At 39.6% G+C, this 22,588-nt stretch overlaps 1 protein-coding gene across 2 annotated transcripts in view; it reads right to left on the bottom strand.

Moving 5' to 3' along the window:
- The window catches only part of PWWP2A (PWWP domain containing 2A), a 58,386-nt gene that overhangs the window by 7,690 nt on the left and 28,108 nt on the right, over window positions 1-22,588 (bottom strand). Inside the window, exon 2 of one of the 2 annotated variants that reach the window (XM_089682867.1) lies at window positions 6,689-8,364. In XM_089682867.1, coding sequence (XP_089538993.1) covers window positions 6,708-8,364 — 1,657 coding nt within the window. In that variant the 3' untranslated portion in view covers window positions 6,689-6,707. Of the gene's footprint in view, window positions 1-5,926; window positions 8,365-22,588 lie in introns of those variants that run through there. The other variant, XM_089682866.1, reaches the window with a different exon arrangement.

Here is a 22,588-nt window from a genome sequence, read left to right as displayed (position 1 = left end):
TCTGCACTCTTGCTCTCCCTCCACTCTATCAGAGCCCTCACTCTTTTGCTATAATGGTGCAGCACTTCTGGGTATGTAGGAACATATGGAGGAACATGTGGCCACACCATGTGACAGTTCTTGAACCTGCGCAGCCCAGCACCAAACCCTATGCCATGGGGAGGGGTAGTGATTTCAATCACCACAGTAAGCTCCAACATGTGAACCTACACAGAGTGTGCTCCTACAGTGAGGTGGCAGCAGATGAATTAAAGTGTTACTAAACCCACAACAGTAAAATCAGTCTGTATATGCAGTAAAGCATGCTTGTTATACTCACCGTGGAACCTAAGGGGTTAATCCTCTGCATTGTGTAAAAAGGCTGTTTGATCCTTTCTTCTCTGCCCCTCTTCTTGTTCAAATGTCCATGCTGATAAGACAGACTGATCCTGTAGCCCTTCCGCACATGCTCAGTTTAGTGTATTGCTACAGAGGTTCTTTTTTCTCGGGACAGTGCATGTGACCAACACAGGGCCAATCAGCACTGTCCAGACAGAGGTCAGGGGTTTTACATCCTTCTAGAGCAGAAAGAAAACTCCTCCTACAAGCTTTAACCAGTGCTCTGCTGAAGTAACAAGACTACTCTAACTGCTGATGAGAAAAGGTATTTAGCAGTTTATATTTACTAACATAATTGCATTTCCGTGTACTGTGGGAGAACAGATATAGTGAATGCTGGATCTTGGGTTTAGTAACACTTTAAGTAAACAGGAATTTGCTTTCACATAATTGGGTAAAGGGATTGTAAAGTATATTTAAAAAAAAAACAACAAACATGATAGACTTACCTGTTCTGTGTAATAGAATTGCAGAGGGGCCCTAAACCAACCTCCTCTTCTCAGGTGCCACGCCAGAGTTCCTGGCTCCTCCTTCACTGTGTGCCCGCATGACAAGACACTTGATATGGGGGCACACCTGCAGGCTTAATTTCAACATAAGTATGGGGGAAGGCAGAGGGCTGTAGGGCTAGGCATGGAGGTTATATTGTTACCTAAACATTTTTTGTGTTAATGCAAGGAATGCCTTAAGGTAAAAAAAAAACGTTTCAACTTTAGAACCACTTTAAAGTGACTATTCATACATTTTATTGTGTGAAGTTTCTGAACTTCTTTAGTAAATCAGCTTTATTATGCGGAATTCACAAAGGGTCATAGACCAAGTCTCCATTCACACCTTTGCATTGCAGAAACACATGAGCAATTAACCCAACAGCCAATTACAGTGTACCACAACACATGGTAATTTATTTTGCATTGTGGGGCACAGAGATATATATATACAGTGGGTATAGAAAATAATACCCCCCTTTAAAATAATCACATTGTGTTGCTTTGCAGCTTGAAATGAAGACAGACACAGTTTAGAAGCTTTTAAAAGTACCATTCAGCTCCAGTTTGTAAATGTTGAACGCAGATCCTAATAGGAGTTCTGAGTGCCACTGTAAACAAGCTGCTAGCAGGCTTCAGCATAACTTGAAGGTTGCTGAAAGCCTCCTGAAGCCTGCTAGCAGCTTGTTTAAAGTGACAATCAGCACTCCCATTAAGATATGTGTATAACATTTCCAAACAGGAGCTCACAGGCATTTTAAAGGTTTAAAGAAAACTTTCTCCTATACAAGCTGAAGCCCATGTAAACCAGGCGAAAGGCTGCTTTTTCCCTGTCCAGTGACACTTGTTTCATTACCAGGGAGACTCAGAAGGTCACATGGAGTTTTTTGGTTATTTTTTTTTACCTCTGTGCACTTGATAGATGGTCTTGTACACTTTCATTCAATAGACCTAAAAATAAAACTTAGCTTCCCCCTTTTTTTTTGGGCAAAACAAACCCAAAATATCCTACACTGAAATACTCTCACTGACCACTCTGTTAGGTACATCTTGCTAGTACAAGAAAATATCCTGCACACCATTACACCACCACCAGCTACCTGAACCGTTGATACAAGGCAGGATGGATCCATGCTTTCATTTTGTTGATGCCAAAATATAACCCTACCATCTGAATGGAGCAGCAACCAGTCTGCCCTCAACAAGGCATTTTCGTTCACACAACTGCTGCTCACTGGATATTTTCTCTTTTTCGGATCTCTCTTTAAACCCTAGCGATGGTTATGTGTGAAAGTCCCCATAGATCAGTTTTTGAAATACTAACCCGTCTGGCATCAATAACCATGCCATGTTCAAAGTCACTTAGATCTCCTTTCTTCCCCCATTCTGATCCTCGCTTTGAACTTCAGCAAGTCGTCTTCACCACGTCTACATGCCTAAATGCATGGAGTTGCTGCCATGTGATTGGTAACACAAATTGCTAATCAGCCAAATAATTGAACAGGTGTACCTAATAAAGTAGTCAGTGAGTGTATGTAGCAGGCTGTATCAGAGCCTGTCTGAACTCTGAGCCATCACTGAAATGCATGGTGGGGAGAGGATACATACATAGAGGGACTGGGAAGACATGAAAATTATTTATGTCCCTATGTACAACCATGATTCTTAAAGTGGTTTTAAAGCCGCTTTTCTTTAACAAAAAAAATAAATGTTATACTTACCTGCTCTGTGCAATCTTTTTACACAGAGCAGCCCGGAACCTCCTCTTCTGGGGTAACTTGGCAAAGAATAACAGTTGCCCCCCCCAGCTTTCTGGGACATGTCACTGACCCCAGAAAGCTGCCGGACCATTTACAAAGCACAGTGCAGCAGGAAGCAGGCTGTGAAGTAGCAGTCAGCTTCCATTAGTAAACATGCCAGTGATAGGGACCCAAACCCCAGTGAAGAACTGTTTTTTGTTTTTGTTTTTTGTGAGGACAGTGCTGGACCTGTAGGTGTCCTTATATTAAAAGTAATCAGCTGTAGTATTTGCAGCTACTGACTTTTATGTATTTATTTTTAAAGACACTGAAGTCCCTCTTTAAACTCCTGATATGCAAACACCAATACACCTTATCTAGGTTATAACCCAGCATACACAGTTGGCCACAAGCCTGTACAGAATGACTTGCAAGTTTCCACCCACTCTCCTTACAAGGAAGCTGTATTGCCTGTTAAGTAGCTACATGCAGTTATTACTGTAAAGCTAACCCCAATATATAGATTATAAATGTGTTTACATAATTGATTTCTATTTGTATGCTTCTAGGTCTATGTGTAAATACTAAAGATGAAGGGGGCAGAGCAGGTGTGCCCCTAAGGGGATATCATCACTGTGTGGATGATGCTAAATGAGAGACTGTAGACACTTTAAATGAGGCCTAAAACCCTTCAATTTTCTGCATTTGGGAAGAAAACATTTTTTTTAAAGAAAAACCAAAGTATAAAAGAAGATACCAGAATTATGAAAATACTCAACATATAATGGTCCACTTTCAGATGAATGAAAAAAAAATTAAAAAAAAAAATCCTCAAACACAGACCAAACGTAAATTAAAAAAAAAAAATGTATATCTTTATGAAAACTTATAATTGTAGTTTCTGTTTGCAGGAGAGAATACATGAAAACAAAGTTAAATTTCATGCAATATTAGTGAAATAAAATAGCTGTGATGTGCAGCTGATAATTCCCTAATTCAAAAGATTTAGGATCATGCTTCTGATTTCCATTCCGTTTTTCTTCAAGTTGTAACACCAAAACATTCTATGGATAAGCACATTCAATGCACATTAGTGCCTGATAACATTTCTAGATTGAATCTCTTTTGAATACACCATAAGCATAAATATATGCAAAACAATCTGGGGCTTATGTGATACCAGGAAATTAAAATACTACCTTGTTCCATATGTAGGCTTGTATAGGTAACTTGAACTATTTTTAGTTGCTATTAGTAACCTTAAATCACCAATTTTTGCATCATGATGTGTAAGACCACCCTTTGATTTAAGCTTTTATGATCAGAATTTGTTGCACTTTTAACTGGTGCCGTATTAGATGTTTAGTTGGTTTCTCAGCAGTTTGTAACAGAGCACTATAAACAAATAAAAAGGCCTGTTACATCCTCTTAGGTCACAGATGATGCGATTTTCTTAACTACTGGTTGCAAGAAAGAAAAATCGTACAAATCCCAATCAACAGTGTTGATGGGACAATCCCTTCCGCAGAGTTATTGTATTCTCCCAGCAAGGGCTCAGGGAGTCGTCCCTGCCAGAACACAGTGATTATTGCTAGTGGTTATAGCCGCTGGCAATAATTGGCTGTAAAAACCCGACATGCTGGTTGTACCCAAGTCATAAAACAATCAAATTGGTCTCTGCTGGACCAGATGAGTTTTGAACCATCTATGGCCAGCTTTACTGTTTCCTTTCAGCATTGCATAAAATATTTGTGTTGTGAAAAATGCATCAAACAAACAAAAACACTTAGGCCCCCTGCACACAAGATGGACTGTCAGGTGTTCGCTTGCTCAGTTGGGAATCCGTGCTGGTCCATGTCAGCTCAGATTACACAGAATGGACACAGCCCGCTGTCCTCTATGGGCGGTCGGATTTAAAAGAATGGCCTGTCCGTTTACACCCGATTGCCATCTGATCTGCTAGATGGATGGGGAACAGATCCTCATCCATCTGTTTTTAGTGGGATGGATCAGATTGGATATAGGCAGATGTAAAACGGGGTCTGTTTACATCCGCTGCTCCATAAAGGACAATAGAGGGTCCGATTGGTCCACCCATGTGAAAACGGGCCCAAATATTTATAAAAGCAGTGAATGTGACATTCAAACAAACATTCACTACATGTGCATCTTTCTGATGCACACGGTTTAAAATTAAATTGCAGAGAAAGCATGGTGAAGGTCACATTTACCGCTTTATAAATATGACGCTTTGTTGATTGATATTATATACAAAAAAAACACAACAACAACACACACAAAACAAACAAACTGTTAAATCTTCCCAGAAAATGGCAAGGATAAGAATTTCACCCATGCACGCTTTTAATATTTGTGCAGTAGGGAAATAAATATGACAGCACAAATTTTACACAAACATTCCAACCTGATTGACCCCAGATTTGATATTTAAAAATAAAAAATGTAAATGAATGGTAATGACGAAGCACACAAATAAATTCTCTTTTTGAATTTGTATTAATCGTATTATATGAAAATAGTAATAAAATAGAAAACCCTTTAATTGACTGATGCCAAGACAATGGATTTGCCACCAAAACTCACAAAAAAACATTTAAAGTCAACGTAAAGTCAATAGTTATGTTTGTGTAGAACAACCTAAGGCCCCAGTTTTTTTTTAATTTATTTTTTTTTTTTTTTAACTGTCCGTGTACTGTCAAGAAGATTTTTCGTCAATTCCTGTCTCAAGAAGATTTTTCGTCAATTCCTGTCTCAAGAAGATTTTTCGTCAATTCCTGTCTCAGAGACCACATCTTTATAAAATGAGAGGAAACACCCCCTTTGATAATTGACACTAAAAACAGGTGTCAGGGGTCTCAAATAGAATATTTCCTCAGCTGCTGTTCATGTGACAACTCTAAACTTTGTATATCCCATTACACTCTGTTCTGGAGAAAACAGTGGCAACAACAAGGGTGCATCTCTCCAGCAAGAACACTGCAATAAAAAAAAAAACAAAAAAAAAAACTTTGCACACACTTTAACGTTCAAAAAACAAAAAACTGACTTGCATAATTAAATATACATATATGTTTACAATTAGCATTTAATGAGTGGTTTTGAGTCTATATGGAAAAGCAAGATTTAATTACTGTACTCCCTTTCATCATGCAGCTGTGCATCACACCCTCAGAAGTGCCAGCCCTCTCAATGCAAGTTTATTTCTTCCCCAAAATATTCTTTTATTGGAACCTTGTGAATTACATGCAGCTTTTAAGAAGCAGTTGCTCTGCAAAGTTCTCAGTAACACACAAAACAAAATCAGATTTAGTGGCTTTTATTTACACTTTTTGTACATTTCAGAGCAATACAGTTACATTTGTTTCATAACTTCTGACCTGCAAACAGATACCTTAAATGAAAAACAAACTGGAAAAAAATATGCATTTGAAAGAGATACATCCAAAAATGTAACAATGAGACATTTAACAAATCACAACATGTCGTAATTAGAACAGATCTTAAAAAAGGAGCAAGGAGAAAAATCTGATTTTTTTTATCCTTTTAAGCAATTATGTTCAATATGACCATCTCAAGCTGGCCACATTTATTTTAAGATTTGATCTAAGCGGTCGCCCCAATAATAAATTTAGGAAATAAAAATGCTACACTGTAAATCTAATTTATGTACATTATATTTTCTTTATAACATGAATCCACTATCACAGGTGATCTAATAAATGACAAACAGGCAGTTAAAAAAAAATAAAATAAAAATAAAAAAAAAAAAGTTGTACAGTTGGCAGGTCCACCTTAACAAGCAGGGGCTATGGCAAGTACATGAACATGGTGCCATTTGAAGCTTGTTTAGCAGAGACCTGTCGTTGCATAAATAGTTAATTTTGTTCCTTTCAGGTATCTTTAGTGAAGTGAAATGTGGGCTACCACAAATGAAGCTCTGCAGACTTTTAAACAAAAAGGAGATCTCTCACTCCAGCCAAGACCACATAAAAAAAGTTTAAAAATATTTATATGTCTAAGCTATGAAAAACAAAAAAAAAAACAACCACTAAACTTGCCTACCTTACGAGTGTGGCAGGGATCACGTTTCAAATTGTGTCAGAAGGGCCCGCACTTCTGGAGTGAGCTGCTTGGCAGCCTTGGCTGCCTCTGTGATGGCCTTGCGGTAAAGACCTTTTCTCTTCTTGTTAAATCGGGACTGGAAGTTTTCTAAAAAGGGGGACAGCTGTGACAAAGCAAGAAAGGAGGTGGTTGGGGACCCAAACCATGATATGCGGGCCTCCTGCCGCACAAGCAGGCCATTATCTTTCCGACTGACAGTTATGGTAAGAATACGGGCAGGCCACCATGGGAAGCCATATATCTTGGCCCATACGATGTCCCCAACACATATGGTCCTGCCATCAGGGGTCATGCATTTAGAGACATTTTTGGAAAACACCTTTATTTTCAAGGAATTGCTCAACTTTTTCTCTTCTTTTGAAGAGGAGGAAGATGATGAAGAAGGTGCATGCATGCTGCCTGGGGGGAAATCAAAGTTTTCAGTAGAACTACACTCGGAGTGGATGGATTTCAAATCATCTGTACTATCACTACTACACACTGAAGCACTGGAAGAGTCGGCTTTCGTTTGATTTAGGGTCATGTAAACTGTAATATTGCTTTTGCTGCCTTGCTTGCTCAGTGTTTGCTGCTCATCCTGTTCGCCAGGTGGTACACAGACACTTGTGTTCTGAATATCACTGCTGGCCTCTTGAGGGCCATTTGAAGGGGCCTCACCTGCTGAACGGGTGGCAGTGTGGCGAGTCTGGGGCTTGATACCGATCTTGCTGCTTCGCAAACTCTCAAGTCCAATCTTGAGTGAAGAATCGTTCTCCTCATTGCGGTACCTTTGAGGTTTTATACGTAGTCTTGGTGGAAGAGTCCCTGAGCTTGTATTCTGAAGGCGCCTTGTAAAGTGGACTTTGTTGTGGGTGTTTTTAGAGGAAGATGCGTCCTTTTGCTTTTTCTGTGCCTTTTCTTTGGCCATTTTTAATACTACCCTTGCCTTTACGTGATCCATATTTTTGCTCTGCAGTACCTTTTTTGTGTGCAGCTGGGCTTTTGTGGTATTCATTTGGGAAGCCACTTTGACCACTTTTCCACGACCATGGCTAAGATTTGTAACCCTGGACATTGAATTTCGCTTCTGACTTTCATTCTGACTTTTTCCATTTACTTTGTGATCAGTTTTGAGTTTTTTATTCACAGTAGTTACACTTTCATGCCTCCTCCGCTTTCCTTCTTCTAGTTTAAAAGAGTCAGTACCAGTCTTCCTGACCTCCTTTTTATCTGCCACAACATTTTTACATTTGTCGCATAATACCTGCCTAGGCCTTAGCTTGATAGCGTTCATTATCGAAGTGGGTTCTTCCCTGTATATTTTCTTTTTGAGTCTCTTGATTTTACGTGGAGGAGGTTGAGGTATTGACTGGTTATAAGTGTCCCTGATAAACAAAGGAGGGGGGTAAGGAGCTCCTTCATGAAAAAGTGGAGGAGGCTTTGAAGTCCACAGGTTATGAACTCCACAGGGCTCACTGGGTTGGATGGGAGAGGCATCTGCAGTTCCATCCTCATTATTAATTTCTTTTTTCGTGTCTTCCTGGAATGATGTGCTTTGTACCTGGATAGGTTCCTCTGGTTTGTTTTTGTATTCTCGTTTAGGATGAACGGTTACAGGGATTCCATGTGGTCCAAACCTTAAAAAGAAAGTCACAGCATTAGTAAAGCATACTTCTCAAATTTAACTTCACACTATCACACTATTTCTGCTATTTGCAGACTTTAAGAGCGCTTAAGTTGCACCTTCATTTATCTTCACCAGGTGCCCAACATGTTAGCTACAATTTGCTGCTACTCCCCTCATGCCTGTTAATAGAGGGCATAGCAGAACTCAATGTAATTCCTAGAAACCACCATTAACATATGGAGTGTCTCGGGTATTCAGACAAGCAGGATGCTCATAAAGATAACTAAAGTTACAAGCAGGTACCTGTGCCTGTGTCCAGAACATGTTTTAAGCATACATTCCTATGGCCAGCACTGGACTGTTATGGTCCAAGGTCAGATCTTAAAATGTATACAGCAACACCCCTTGCTTTATTTCAGCACTCAAAGAGCACGAACACGAAATTTCATGCAAGCTGAAAAAAGGTCAAATAGTTCTTAGCACAAAAAAACTAATTCACTTAGAATTTCAAAGCCATGGATATTTACCAGAAAAGACAGCCTAAAAATATGAAAACAAACAGGATTTTTCTGTTGGTCCTAAATAAGGTTTAAACATACAAGTATAATGATCCATCACAGATTTGTCAATATCTTAACCACTTGATGCCGAATCACGTACAAGTATGTGATTGGATTCAAGAGATTATACTGGGGGTTAGGGTTGCAGCTGTATGCCATAACCTCTATTATTTTTTTTTTATCTTCAGCCGGCGATGCCTTTTCATTTAAAAGCAATCCCAGCAGATTATCAGCCTTTTACAGGAGGCGGGAAGGGCTGCCGCCCCCCCCCTGTCATGACATCATTTCCATGTAAACACTGCCTTTTTTTTTTGTAATATTTTTTTTGGCTCCCGCTTTCCAGGGTGGAAGAGAGATCTGGGGTCTTATAGACCCCAGATGTTGCCATAAAGAGGATAATGTTTTCATTGTAAAAATAAAAAAAAAAATTAAATGATATTTTGTTTTTAAAGCATTGGTGATCAGGACAATTAGATAGTGAATGTCAGTGTGAGGGTAGAGGGGAGGTATTTGTGCCATGTTACCCACTAAACAGAAGTGTAACATGGTGCAAAAGGTGAACCTAGCCCTTAAATTGGCCACATAGATTTTATATAACTATATTGGCCTAACAGGTTCCTCCTAATTTCCTGCTGTAGATCTTGTATTTTGAAAGCAGACTCGCAGACGCTGTTTAGCCGACATGTTTCCCATTCAACTTGGGAGGAAGGCAGCCAACAGGGATACTTACGGAGCAAATTTCAGATGGTTTATCGGGAACTGGTGGAAATTCAATCCATGTGGCCAGTTTAAGTCTTGGATCACACTACTGCTACCTGAAAGTCATGCGAATTTACCAGGGAACTTGAGTACTACTGTGAAACAACTTTCAGAGAGTGCCTGGGTAATCGTCCTGTGATGTTGCATCCAAATATATATATATATATATATATATATATATATATATATATATATATATATATATATATATATATATATATCCATCCAAGTAGCCTCCCTAGCGGTCTGATTATGTCCATATTTCTGTGCTCAAAGCAGTACATTTTTTGCATGGAAATATGTATTTTCTTTTATTGTAGGCCTGTAAAATTTTAGAAAAAACTCACTGAAATCTGTCCGAACAAGAGTCTAGTAAACATCCCTGGTATGTTAAAATTTGAAACACGAAATCATAACTTATAATTTAATGATCATAAATAATAAAATAAATATAACCAAACCAAAAACACTGAAATTTGAAATAGAGAGCCAAGTTCGCACATCACTGAGCAAAGTCACAAAATTGTTTTCAGTGTGATGACAAAATTTCCCCACAAATCATTATCACTCAATTCTGCAAGTGGTTCTGATTTAGTATCGCTGTTCTCTAGCTGATCTAAAACTGCTTTTGACCTAAAGGGACGCTTTTTGGATGCCATGTACATTTCTCAGTTTCCAGGCAGAAAGAACAGTAAAAATGCAGGCAGGGCACAGGACAAAATGTATGTGAAATGGTTTGATACAGTAATGGTTTACTATGTGATTTTAGTGAATGTCACTTTTACAACTTTCAAATTTCCTGCCAGTTCCATCCCTGTACGTCCTGACGTCGCAGGGAACGGAACCCAGAAGACGGATGCTGGCATTGGCCAGAGGACATTGCCGGGCACACATCGCGGGAGCACAGAACAAGGCAAGTGCAGAAGAGATCCCGGAGCAGCACTGCAGGGTATTCCCAAGTGTAGCTCGGGGTTACTGCTTGTGGTGCTGAAACTTTACCAAGAGCTACACTCGGGAATACCTCCAGGAAGGTTAAGACAGCTCTCATTGACTAACATGGGATTTTACGTGTCATGAGATTTGGGGTCTCAAGTCGGATCCTAAGTTGTGGCAATGTGAACAACCAAGCCTAAAAGGGTTACTTTAAGGAATACACATTATTTGTTAGGAAACTGCAGAAAATCCATGACTTCCAAAGTTTGTTAGAGTCTTGTATGTAAAAACTACCTTTTTTGGGGGGCCCTATGGTGGGTGAATTCATCCTAAAGTGATGTAAAAATATCATGCTTTAGTTTGCATTTTCAGCATGCATTCCTAGAAAACTACTGCAGCTGCCACATCTAAGGATTAGAGGTTTCTGCACTCATATACAGAAATAATAGTTTTAAAAAAAAGAGCAGAAACTTTTTGAATGAGCCTCGTATTAACTTTTTGTTCTTGCGTTTCAATACTTTTTAAGATCAGAACAAGGTAAACCATAACATGGTTTTTTTTTTCATTTGCAGATGTTTTAAAACCAGGAAACGTTTGACCTGGCAGAACAATGCGGCAGGTGAGAATATTGTAATAAGAGCCGATATACCCTCACCAAAAAAAAAAAAAAAATAGAGTGTGCTTTTATTTATAGGCCATAACAGATTATTTTTTAAGTCAATATAAAATGAATAGTGGTCAAACAAAGGCCTAACATGAACACAGGTTTTCCTGCTCTGACTCGGCAGGTGCAAACAGTGGTGTGTAAACAGTACTGCAATGAAACTGTGCTAAAGAGCACTTGGCAAATAACTGACTTTTAGAACAGATACAAAAAAAATAAAATAAAATAATCACACACACACCTTAGCACCCAGCTGGCTTTACAAATATCTAAGTATCTAAGACAGGATGAAAGCAATAACTGACTAAACTGTAGTTACATATTATTAACAAATACCTACAATCTTACCTCACACTGCACACATCAAACACATAATTTTTTTTTCTTCAATTTTGGATAAAGTGGAGAGGGATTAGAACCCTTGCCAGATTTTATTGCCGTTTGTGTCCCAGTTAGGGAGATTCACAGTCTCCATTTGTCCTGTTTATGGTGATCATTGAAAGCAAAAGAAAACCCCAAGTTTTGGCTTCTCACCAGAAAAGTAACAGAGAAGAACCCTTCCAATGGGGACACTAGTTCTGGTGACACCCTGGGATTACATTTCTTTGGCGGGATAGCCTCTCACCTCCTGTTCTGGCTATGGAAATTGAAGTGAAGGGAGATCTCTTACAGGATGCAGATGACAAAACACACACACACACACACACACACACACACACACACACACACACACACCCTCCCTTACTCTATTTAAAAAAAAAAAAAAAAAAAAAAAAGTTTTGCCCTTAGTTACACTGTCAATTGTATACAATTTTTTTTCAGTTTTAACCCCCCCCCCCAGCTGAATTTACAATATGCAATTTTTGCAATATCCTGAAAGTGGCAACTTACGAAGATCACTGCACCAGTTTTGAGTCTGGTGTTCAATTAGAGTCAGCCAATCAGCTAGACTGTTGAACTCTGATCCTCCTCTTCAATAAAAATAAATTTCCAGCACTAGATGTGAGGTGAATGCCTCCTATACACCCCCCAATTTAGTGAAATGACACACACAACCACATAAGTGTATACTGTCTGATTGAATAGTAGCGCATACCAGTGTGTTATGAATCACTAAGAGGCCAACAACCTGTTTATGTTAACCGCTTTTTGACTGCCTAACGTACTATTACGCCAGCATAGCTGCACCTCTGCGCTGGATCATGTACCCGGTACGTGATCCGCGAGACCAGACAGGCAGCACTCGCTGGCCTGGCTGTGCTATGATTAGTTACAGGACAAGCCGATCAGCATGTCTCGGCCAATGACTGATTGCTGGGATGCGCTGATCGGCTCAGTGATTCACACAACAGAGTTCTGTGATTGTAAACAATCCAGAGCTCTGTTCACCAATAGGGGATCTTGCTGCCATTGATTTATTCCCTGCTAAACAGGGGGGTAGAAAAAAAAAAACAAAAACACAACCAATTCTTACCAATAGCAGCACATATCACACACATTACACATAGATCACCCTAGATGTTAACCCCATCCTATCCAATTTAAAGCACACATCACCCAGTTACAATACAAAATGTCTGGGCAAAAAGGTAAAAAAAAAAAAAAAAGTATCTCTGCAATAAATTTCCCCATATTTTATCCCTTTTGATCTGCAAGAAATCCAGTCACCTCCTACCTATAGTTTGAACGGACGACAGAGTCCCTCTTATTGCACTGAAATTCCAAGCAGTCTGCAAAGTTCTCTATTACTAGTCATACAGCTTGAATACATTTGAGCCATAGTTGGCCCTGTTGATCCCAAATAGCTTGACAAACTTTGATTTGAAATCAAAGGTGCCAGATGGAAAAGTTTCAGCCAAAACAGTGAATGCAGCCAATCAGATGGAACAGCTGCTTTCAGCACACAACAGACTGCAGAACACACTTAAAGAGTTGCTGGGAACTTCTAGACTTTGTAAGTGTAGTCAGAAGAAGGAAAATTTAAAAGGGATATGCAGGCCATAGACGGGCCGAAAACTGGCCGATTTAACTAAAAAAACCATGAAAAATCGGTCGTTCAATAGGCTGATGTTACCACCAACAGTAAAAAAAAAATAAAAAAAAATAATATAATATATATATATATATATATATATATATACATATACATATATACATACACACACCGATTTTTGTCCCGTCTACAGCTGGCATTTTATTACTTCTGTCCCTGCAGAGAGCTCCTATTATTGACATGAAAAAGTATTGCGGTTGAAACAATGCATCTATTTCGGATACAGATGGGTTTATTCGGATACAAATAGATACATTGTTGCTATTTGGACACAAATAGATACCTTGTTGCAACTGCAATACTTTTTCATGTCAATAATAGTAGCAGACTAGAATTCTTCTTTTTCTTCTTGCAGGTCACGGCTCATGTGCAGATTTTTTAATCGATAAAAAGATTGGCCGATTTGCACATCATTGCTGGGAAAATAGGCTGATTTGTTTCCAACTTAACCGATAAAAAAAAAATGTGCCAAAATCCCGAAAGACAGCCGACCAATTAACCCACTAACGGTGTGAAAATCGGCCGATTTTTGACCCATCTATGGCCTGCATAAGTTCACCTTCACCAATGAACTGCCTATGCAGGTAAGGGGAGTCTGTGGATAAAAATAAACTGTGCGTCCCTGATTAAAGTGGAAAAATGCTCTTGCTATAGGTGTAGGCCATTTACATACCTCAGGACATTGCCATGTGAGGCCTAGTCATTACTACTCACCCCCACCACCATTACAGGAGTGAGCTTTAGCAATGCCTTGGGAGTTTTCCAATCAGGCTTCATGCGGTACATAAATGGCCGACACCTATACCAAGGCCATTCTTCCACTAAAGTCACAGCTGCACAGTTTGTTTTTATCTACAGACACCCCTTATCTGCATAGGCAGTTTTTTGGTACAGGTGAACTAACCTTTTAACCACTTGCAATTCACAGGATTTACCCCCCTTCCTGACCAGACCATTTTTTGCGATACGGCGCTGTGTTATTTTAACTGACAATTGCACGGTTATGCAACACTGCACCCAAATTAAATGTGTCCTTTTCCCCCCACAAAAATAGAGCTTTCTTTTAGTGGTATTTCATCGCCTCTGCATTTTTTACACATATATTTTTTTTTGACTTGTTGACTTTTTGCTATAAAACATATCCAGTAAAAAATATTTTAAAATCAAATTTTGTCATAAAATTTATGTCAAAATGTGTTCTGCTACATGTCTTTGCTAAAAAAAAAAAAAACCCCAAAAAACCAATACATGTAAATTGGTTTATGTGACAGTTATAGCGTTTACAAATGGTGGTGAATATACTGCAATTTTTTTTTTTTAAAATACAAGTAATGGCGGCGATCAGCGCCTTATAGTCGGACTGCGACAGGCATTCTGACACTGGGGGAGGGGAACTGACTAATACAGTGAAGGAAAAAAAAAAAAAAAAAAAAAAGCACTGACACTGTACTAATGACACTGGGCAGGAGGGGGTTAACATCTGGGGTGATCAAAGGGTTAGCTGTGCTGTTTTGCTGTGTGTGTGTTTTACTAGGGAAATATGCTGCTTTGTATTGGTCTGCTATGCAGACCCCCCCCCCTTTCACTCTTCCTTAGCGAAGGCCGGCGAGGAATCTCCAGCCAGGACCTGGTGATCGACAGCTGTAACCGTCAATGGTGGCGAGGGTAGGGCGGAGCACATGTGCCCCCTAGCCAGGAATGATATATATATATATATATATATATATATATAGTGATTTTGCACAACCCTGCCGCCCTGTAGCAGTAGTTCTGCTTTAGGGCGGCAGGGAACTGGTTAAACAAGCTCAATAGAATTGGGAAGACAGCACTCAAAGAAAAGCTTCCATCCAGTAGCTTAACCCCCTGAAGACCAGACCTATTCTGGCACTTTTTGTTCAAGCATAAATCTGCATTTTTTTTGCTAGAAAATACTTGGAACCCCCAAACGTTATATCTATTTTTTAGCTGAGGCCCTAGAGAATAAAATGCTTTCACAAGGTACTTTCGCAGCAGTTTTTCAAATGTATTTTTTTTTTTAAATTACATGTTATTACATTTTAAAGCAAAGAAACACAATATCTAATTTTGGTAAAATATAATAAATGTTACACCAAGTAAATAGATACCCAACATGTCACACTTTAAAATTGCGCACGCTCGTGGAATGATGTCAAACTACTATACTTAAAAATCTCTCATTATAACATTTGTGGTGCTGTTTTATGTGTGGTGCGAACACAGTTTACATACCCCTACGTGTGCTAGAGCACGAAACACGTCAGAGCGGCAGCGTCCTGAGGTAGCGTCCTGACGTCACACCCCCCAGGCCCCTGCTGGTCCGGTGGCCATCTTTAATTCCAGTACATGGTCAGTTTCTCTGATCTTACTCTGTCTCATCCCCTGTGTTTTGGATTAATAAAATACCCTGAAGCCATATCACACTACTGCAAAGCAAAACAAAAACGAGAAGCACACCAACCTTGAGTATTACCTCAGTAACCAAGTTTATTAAATACAAAATGATACTCACAAACAGCGAAGAAATTCAAGCATGTAAGTCCTCAAAGGAACTCGAACGTAAGGAAGCCTGCGCAGCTCTGATGAAGGGACGCCCTTCGAAATGCGTCAGCTGTACTGTGTCTACCCCTATGATGGGACTCGCGCAGGCTTCCTTACTTTCAAGTTCCTTTGAGGACTTACATGCTTGAATTACTTTGCTGTTTGTATCATTTTGTATTTAATAAACTTGGTTACTGAGGTAATGCTCAAGGTTGGTGCGCTTCTCGTTTTTGTTTCGCTTTGCAGTACTGGTGGGGCTCCCCCAGCCTTGTTCGGAGCTGCACAGCCCTATATGCACTGGTGGTCGTATCATCCAGTTCTGGTTCCATCTATTCGCCACCCACCTGGGTCTCAGAGCGCAGGAGAGTTTGTTTCTGGCTATAAAACACACTATTCTGGCATCCCTTCTTTGGGGCTCTTGTTTGAGCCTTACCACCCACAGAGCCTATCTTGAGAAGAGGTGTGAGGTGCTGTACTTCTGATGACCCAGCAGGGAGTCCTTACCAGGGACAGATGTCCACAGGATGATCCAGCTGGCCCACTGAGACATTTGTGTTCTCAAAATGCGCAACATTATTACGCATCTGGTGAATGCGTAATTTTATTATCCGATTATCACCAGAAGATTCTTTAGAGGATCACTCTCATCTGACACTTCACATCCATCTATCATACAAGGACTCTGTCACTATATTAGCACCTTTTTGACCATCTTAATTGATGATTGTTCGCACTTTGTCACTTTATACTAGTATATCACTAATAGTGGCACTATTTTCGCTATATGATTATTGACGGTGATATCATGGACTCATGACATTGTATTTAATTTTCATTACTGCATTTTATATTCTGAAGTTTACATTATCTAGTGTTGCACCCCATTTTGCTTTTTGGTCTCAGAAGGTCGTTTTGGTGCCTTTTTTGGTGTATACAGCAGCTCGCCAATTAGCACTCACATTTGCACACTCTTTACTATACAGTTTACATATGTGTGCATGAAGTACGTATTCATTTGCCACTGTGAGCGAGCACTTGGGGGGACAGGGGGCACTTTGTAAAAGCAATTCAGCAGCTAAATGGCTGCTATGATTGCTTTTAGATGAAAGAGTATAAATGGCTGAGAAAAATAAAAAAAACACTGGGGTTATGGCATACAGCTGCAGCCATAACCCTGGTATAACCACTTGAAGCCAATCACATACATGTGTGTGATTTGGTGACAAGTGGTTAAACCATAATGCAGGAAGGAGCGTCAGACCAAAATCAGATAAAATAGTCCAACCAATTCTTGGACTTAAAAAAAAGTCTTAAAAACAGCCAATGCATTTCACGGGTAACACCAATTCCTCCTCATGAGCACTACAGTACATAAAGCAAAAAAAAAAGTCAAATGATGGAAAATTATGTGTAGATATGCATATGAATATATGCCACACATTCTGTTCTGTATTTTTATGGTTTTAGCTATTTTTGGGTGCTCATCAAGGGAAGAATGACAGCAGGGTTAATTCCACCATCCATGCTGTGGTTTGCGTAGATTGAGGAAATCCGTTCTCCCTTGTTCACCCTGCAGGCTGACCGAAAGAAACCTCATGTGTATAGAGGATGTCTTCTGGCAACAAAGAGCCGTTAGACAGGCCATAGATGGATCACAATACAGCCAGTTCAGCAGCCGCTCGACAGAAGTCGATATAACAATCGGCTGCAGCTGCTGATCAGTGTATTCGGACAATGGAGACGTTCCACTGTCAGAATACAATGGCACAAACAGGGAGGATTCCTCCATCCACCTTGCTTGTGTGAAATTGGTAACGTCAGGGGGTAAGCGGTCAACAAAACCACAATCTCAGCAAATTTTGCCCAGTACATTGGGAACCACACAACATTTGCACCATGTATGGATTTCCCTATTATAACACACAAAAATCACATTACCGGAGTGAAAACCTAGGTTTCTGCTCCACTAGCCTTATACAAGGTATCAGGAATCGAATTCTTCAGACCTAAAAGTTACACCAAGAAAACCAATAAACACAGTTTTGTATCCATTGTGATTCAGGAAGTCATTGTGATTCATTGTGGAGATGACCAATGAACGCGTATAAAGCTCTGGGTGACAGGGCACATATTTTAAAATGATGAGCTAGTGGGCTCTGGCAGAAGAAGCGCTGCATTCATACTGGAAGTATGCAGTCCATGTCAGTGCCCTATTCCCTTTGGGAGAAGAAGGAAGAGAACAAGAGAACAGGAAACATACTGTCACTTCCTGGATACATACCAGTTCCTAACAGGGCTGAGTCTCTGGCTGCCAGAAGCACTGCAGTCTATGTGAGAATTGTGAGTCCCAAAACATACTGAGCTTCTCTATTCTACAATAGTTCTACCCAAGCCACAGTATTAACCAACGCCAGGTCAGATGAAATCTCCTCCATATTGCAAGTTCACATACAGCTTTATTTTAAAGTGGACCTTCACCGTCTTTCTGCATTATAAATCCCCCAACTTGTCACACCATTGCCAAAAAAACCCCAAAAATAATAGGCAGTGCATCTATGCAATGCGGGCACGTTTCCCCATGTTTGGTTCTCTCTTTAACCACTTAAGCTCCAGAAGGTTTTACCCTCTTCATGACCAGGCAATTTTTGTTTTTGCCATTCAGCACTGCGCTACTTTAACTGGTAATTGTTCGGTTATGCGACACTATACCCAAATACACATTTCTATAACATTTTTCACACAATTAGAGCTATTTGATAACTGTTTTTTTTTTTTTTTTTTTTTTAAATACTTGAAAAAAAAAAAAAAAAAAAAAAAAAAAAAAAGTTCTACTTTGATATAAAACATATCCAATAAAATTTAATTTTGCCATAAAATTTAGACCAAATGTCTTTGGAAAGAAAAAAAAAGGAAAAAAATTCCCATTAAGTGTATAATAATTGGTTTGTATGAAAGTTATAGCGTATACAAACAATGGTGTGATATATAGATATATATACATACACATATATATATATATATATATATATATACATATACACATACATATATATATATACACATACACATATACACACACACACTATATATATATATATATATATTTTTTTTTTTTTTTTAAGAAATTGATCAATCCTGATGTACTGATGGCCTATTTTAATTCTTGAGGCTCTAAAACACCAGGACATTACAAACATTCCCCAAATGACCCCTTTTTGGAAAGCACACAGGCTGAGGTATTTAGTAAGAGGCATTACAAGTTTGTCACAATTTTTTGGAAAATGGGGAAAAAAAAAAAAAAAAAAAAAGGGGGGGGGGGGGGGAAGGATTTTTTTTTCACTGTCACCAGCTCAGTAGGTAAACACCCCACACACACTCAAAACAAAAACAAACCATATTTTGAGCTTGATTGTGATTTGTGTTCGGCTAAGCTAATCGCAAGGTACAGGTAAGCTTTGGGGCAGTCACAGATCACAATAGTAAGGAAGCTGTTCATGAATGGAGCCCCATTCACGACAGGCTGTTTACAATGGTATCGTGATTGCGCTATGACCACAGTGATCACATGATACCCGGTTACCAGCAATAGTGATCCGCTGTGTCCACCGGAGGGGTGTGCTGTGCGCTCCTAAACAGGTGCGGGCTCAAATATATATATATATATATATATATATATATATATATATATATATATATAGTAATACTTTAGTTTACAAATGAAAATCCATTGAAAATGCCTCAGTTTATGAATTTTACACTTTTTTTCGAAGTGTATGTCGGTGCCGATTTTTAAATGCAATTGTCGGCTTTTTTTTCTTCACTATAGCTCACAGAATTAGCTGTCACTTTCTCGGAGTTAACAGAAACTTTGTTTCTTTTAAGAAAGTAAAAAGGAAACATTATTTCTCTTAACTCAGGAAATAAACTAAAAGAAACACACACACACACACACCTTTCAGCTGGGGGGGAAGTGACAGCTGAATTTATGAGCTATAGTGGGGGGGGGGGGGGGGGGAGCGGTATTTAAAAGCCGGCACTATGATAAATAAAATGTTGTGGGGTCCCCCCTTCCATCCATACCAAGCCCTTCGGCTCTGGTATGGATTTTGAGCGGAACGCCCACAATAAAATGGCAGTTCAGGCTACGTGCCCTCAACATGGGGGAGTGATTTGAGGCGGGGGGTTCCCCCCCAAAGCACCTTGGCACCACCAACAACCTATAAAAATTAAAGAAAAAAAATATCATTGCTGCAGATTAGTGGAGTTTCCAACACGTTCAACTTCCACAGGAATCATCACCACCACATTTACAACATATATGCATGTAGGATGTATTCTAATGCATAAAGCACGCTGCCCCCAGAATAAGCACACAGAAGATGTTAAAAAAACAAAAAACACATCATGAAACATGAATGACAAGTGTACCAGCACACGAAAAAGGCACCTAAAAAATGGATGCACAGAAATACGCCTGAAGTTTACTTTGAAGCTGCTACACTGAAAGGATCCTTCCAATCCAGGCAACATCAGACATGATGCAATCCAAAGAAACCTCATGCAGACCAAAAGACAATTCTGAATGCCAAACGAAGAGGTGCTGCCCTTCAAAGATCGGGGAATCTAGACACTGATGAACAAAAGCAGACAAGGGCGCACTCTCATCGTGCATTACCGTGGTACACCACGTATTTATTGTGTAGACAAATAGATATATACTCACAAACCAAAAGGAAATTAAAAGCAAATGTAGTCTGCAAAGACAGTCAATAATGCTGTGCCCTTGATAGGGATAAGCTGACGCGTTTCAGGAGACGAACCCCCTTCCTCAGAGCTAAAAGCTCAAGGGCACAGCATTATTGACTGTCTTTGCTGACTACAGCATTTGCTTTTAATTTCCTTTGGTTTGTGAGTATATATCTATTTGTCTACACAATAAATACGTGGTGTACCACGGTAATGCACGATGAGCATGCGCCCTTGTCTGCTTTAGTTCACCAACATCAGACATGAAGTGCAGTAAGTGAATCATTCTATTTTAGTGCACCAGTCTTGGTACAGAAAGCTTTGCCCTTTATATGAACCATAATGCATTGATCGAAGCAGAAAACTCTCCCCCATGCCACCAAGCCCAATTTCTATGTGCCATCTTCACATCATACATGTGTGGTAGTGTGCCAAAAAAAAAAAAAAAAATGCAGCTCAGACATGGTACGAATAAGCACTGACCGATGCAGCGTATTATCAAGCCAAGTTATAACTTCTGTTCAACTGTTGGGGCTCATGGACTTTATGGGTACAATAAGCTGGATTCAGATCCTTAATGTATACAGATCTAAGCACAGCAATATCGTATGCTATGGGCTCAATCACACATCTCCATACGGGTCTGAGGTGTTCATCTACATAAAGCAGTCATTGAAAAATTTCCATCTGTGGTCCGTTATGACCGTATTTAACACTGTAAGCAGGTAAACATCGGTGCTAACATTTGTATGTGTACAGTATAAATGGACCCTATGCGTTGCTGACACTGCCTAATAAATTCAGGGCCAACCCGTTAACATCAACAATGTGAAGGCAACAGCAGCAGCGTAGGTGCAGAATGACTAAAGGCCGAGTTCAATCTGTGCCTGCACTGCGTGAAGGACTCATTCAGGGGAGATGTAAATCGTGTGTAATTAGCACAGGATGTACATATCTCACCTCACATGGACATAAGCACGTGTAGGTCAGTACGAGTTCAGATGCAGCACACAAACTTTAGTTGCTGGCAAGATCCCACACAAATCACTACAGTTGTGTGCCTGAGGTCTTAAAGCCCATAAAATGTTTCTTTTTCTTACTTTTGGATATAGCAAGGAAGGGTTAGAACCTGTGTCCAAGTGCACTCCTTTATCAAGCTTGACAAAGGAGTGCACTTGGATGACAATCTCACAGCGCATCCTCAGGAAACGCAACGCTACGGCGCCCAGTGACGTCATCGCGCATACGTTGCGCTCCACATGTGGTCCAGACCTCGGTTACAGGCTTGCCTTGACACTGATAGAAAGTCGATTGTCATCTACAGCTGCACATTATGTTGCTCACTGCGGCATTGACAAGTGTGGAGCAGATACAAGCTGATTATTTTTTCGAACACATAAAAGGACCATATATTAAAACATTTTGAAGTGCTTGTATAACCAAAACTTTTTTTTTTTTTGGTTTGTTTTCAAATAGAAAACGGTCTGTGTACTACTTGGGAAATTTCAGTTTTTGTCCGAGAGATGCAACAAGTAGTTAAAAGGAACCCTAAAGTGAGGAAATTCCCCTCCTAGACAGTTGTCCCCAATAAAAGATGTCCCCTTACCTCTGGTGACCAACATTTTGGATTTCCCTTTCTTAGAGACAACAGGCAGATATTGCCTAGAAATACCATTGAATTACTTTAACAAGAAACAGTCATACAGAATGATCCAGTGTGCTGATCAATTTACATACGAGCTCTGGTAAATAAATAAATAGTTAGGCCCTGGTAAAATAGCATCTTTACCCTTTGATCACATTTTGGATCAGGTGTATTACAAGCTATGAGGGGTGCTAAACTGTTTATATTCAGACAAGCAGATATACTGACAGATCTGCAGGAGACCTGCATGGCACCAGTAATTTTCTGATCGCTGGTATAATGCTTCACAGGCTCCTGCAACAAAGAAAAATAAAT

This window comes from Staurois parvus, unplaced genomic scaffold (assembly GCF_062004578.1).
Source record: "Staurois parvus isolate SC_StPar_1 unplaced genomic scaffold, SC_StPar_1.0 ptg000298l, whole genome shotgun sequence".
Classification (NCBI taxonomy): domain Eukaryota; kingdom Metazoa; phylum Chordata; class Amphibia; order Anura; family Ranidae; genus Staurois; species Staurois parvus.
This window is presented reverse-complemented; position numbering and strand designations above follow the sequence as displayed.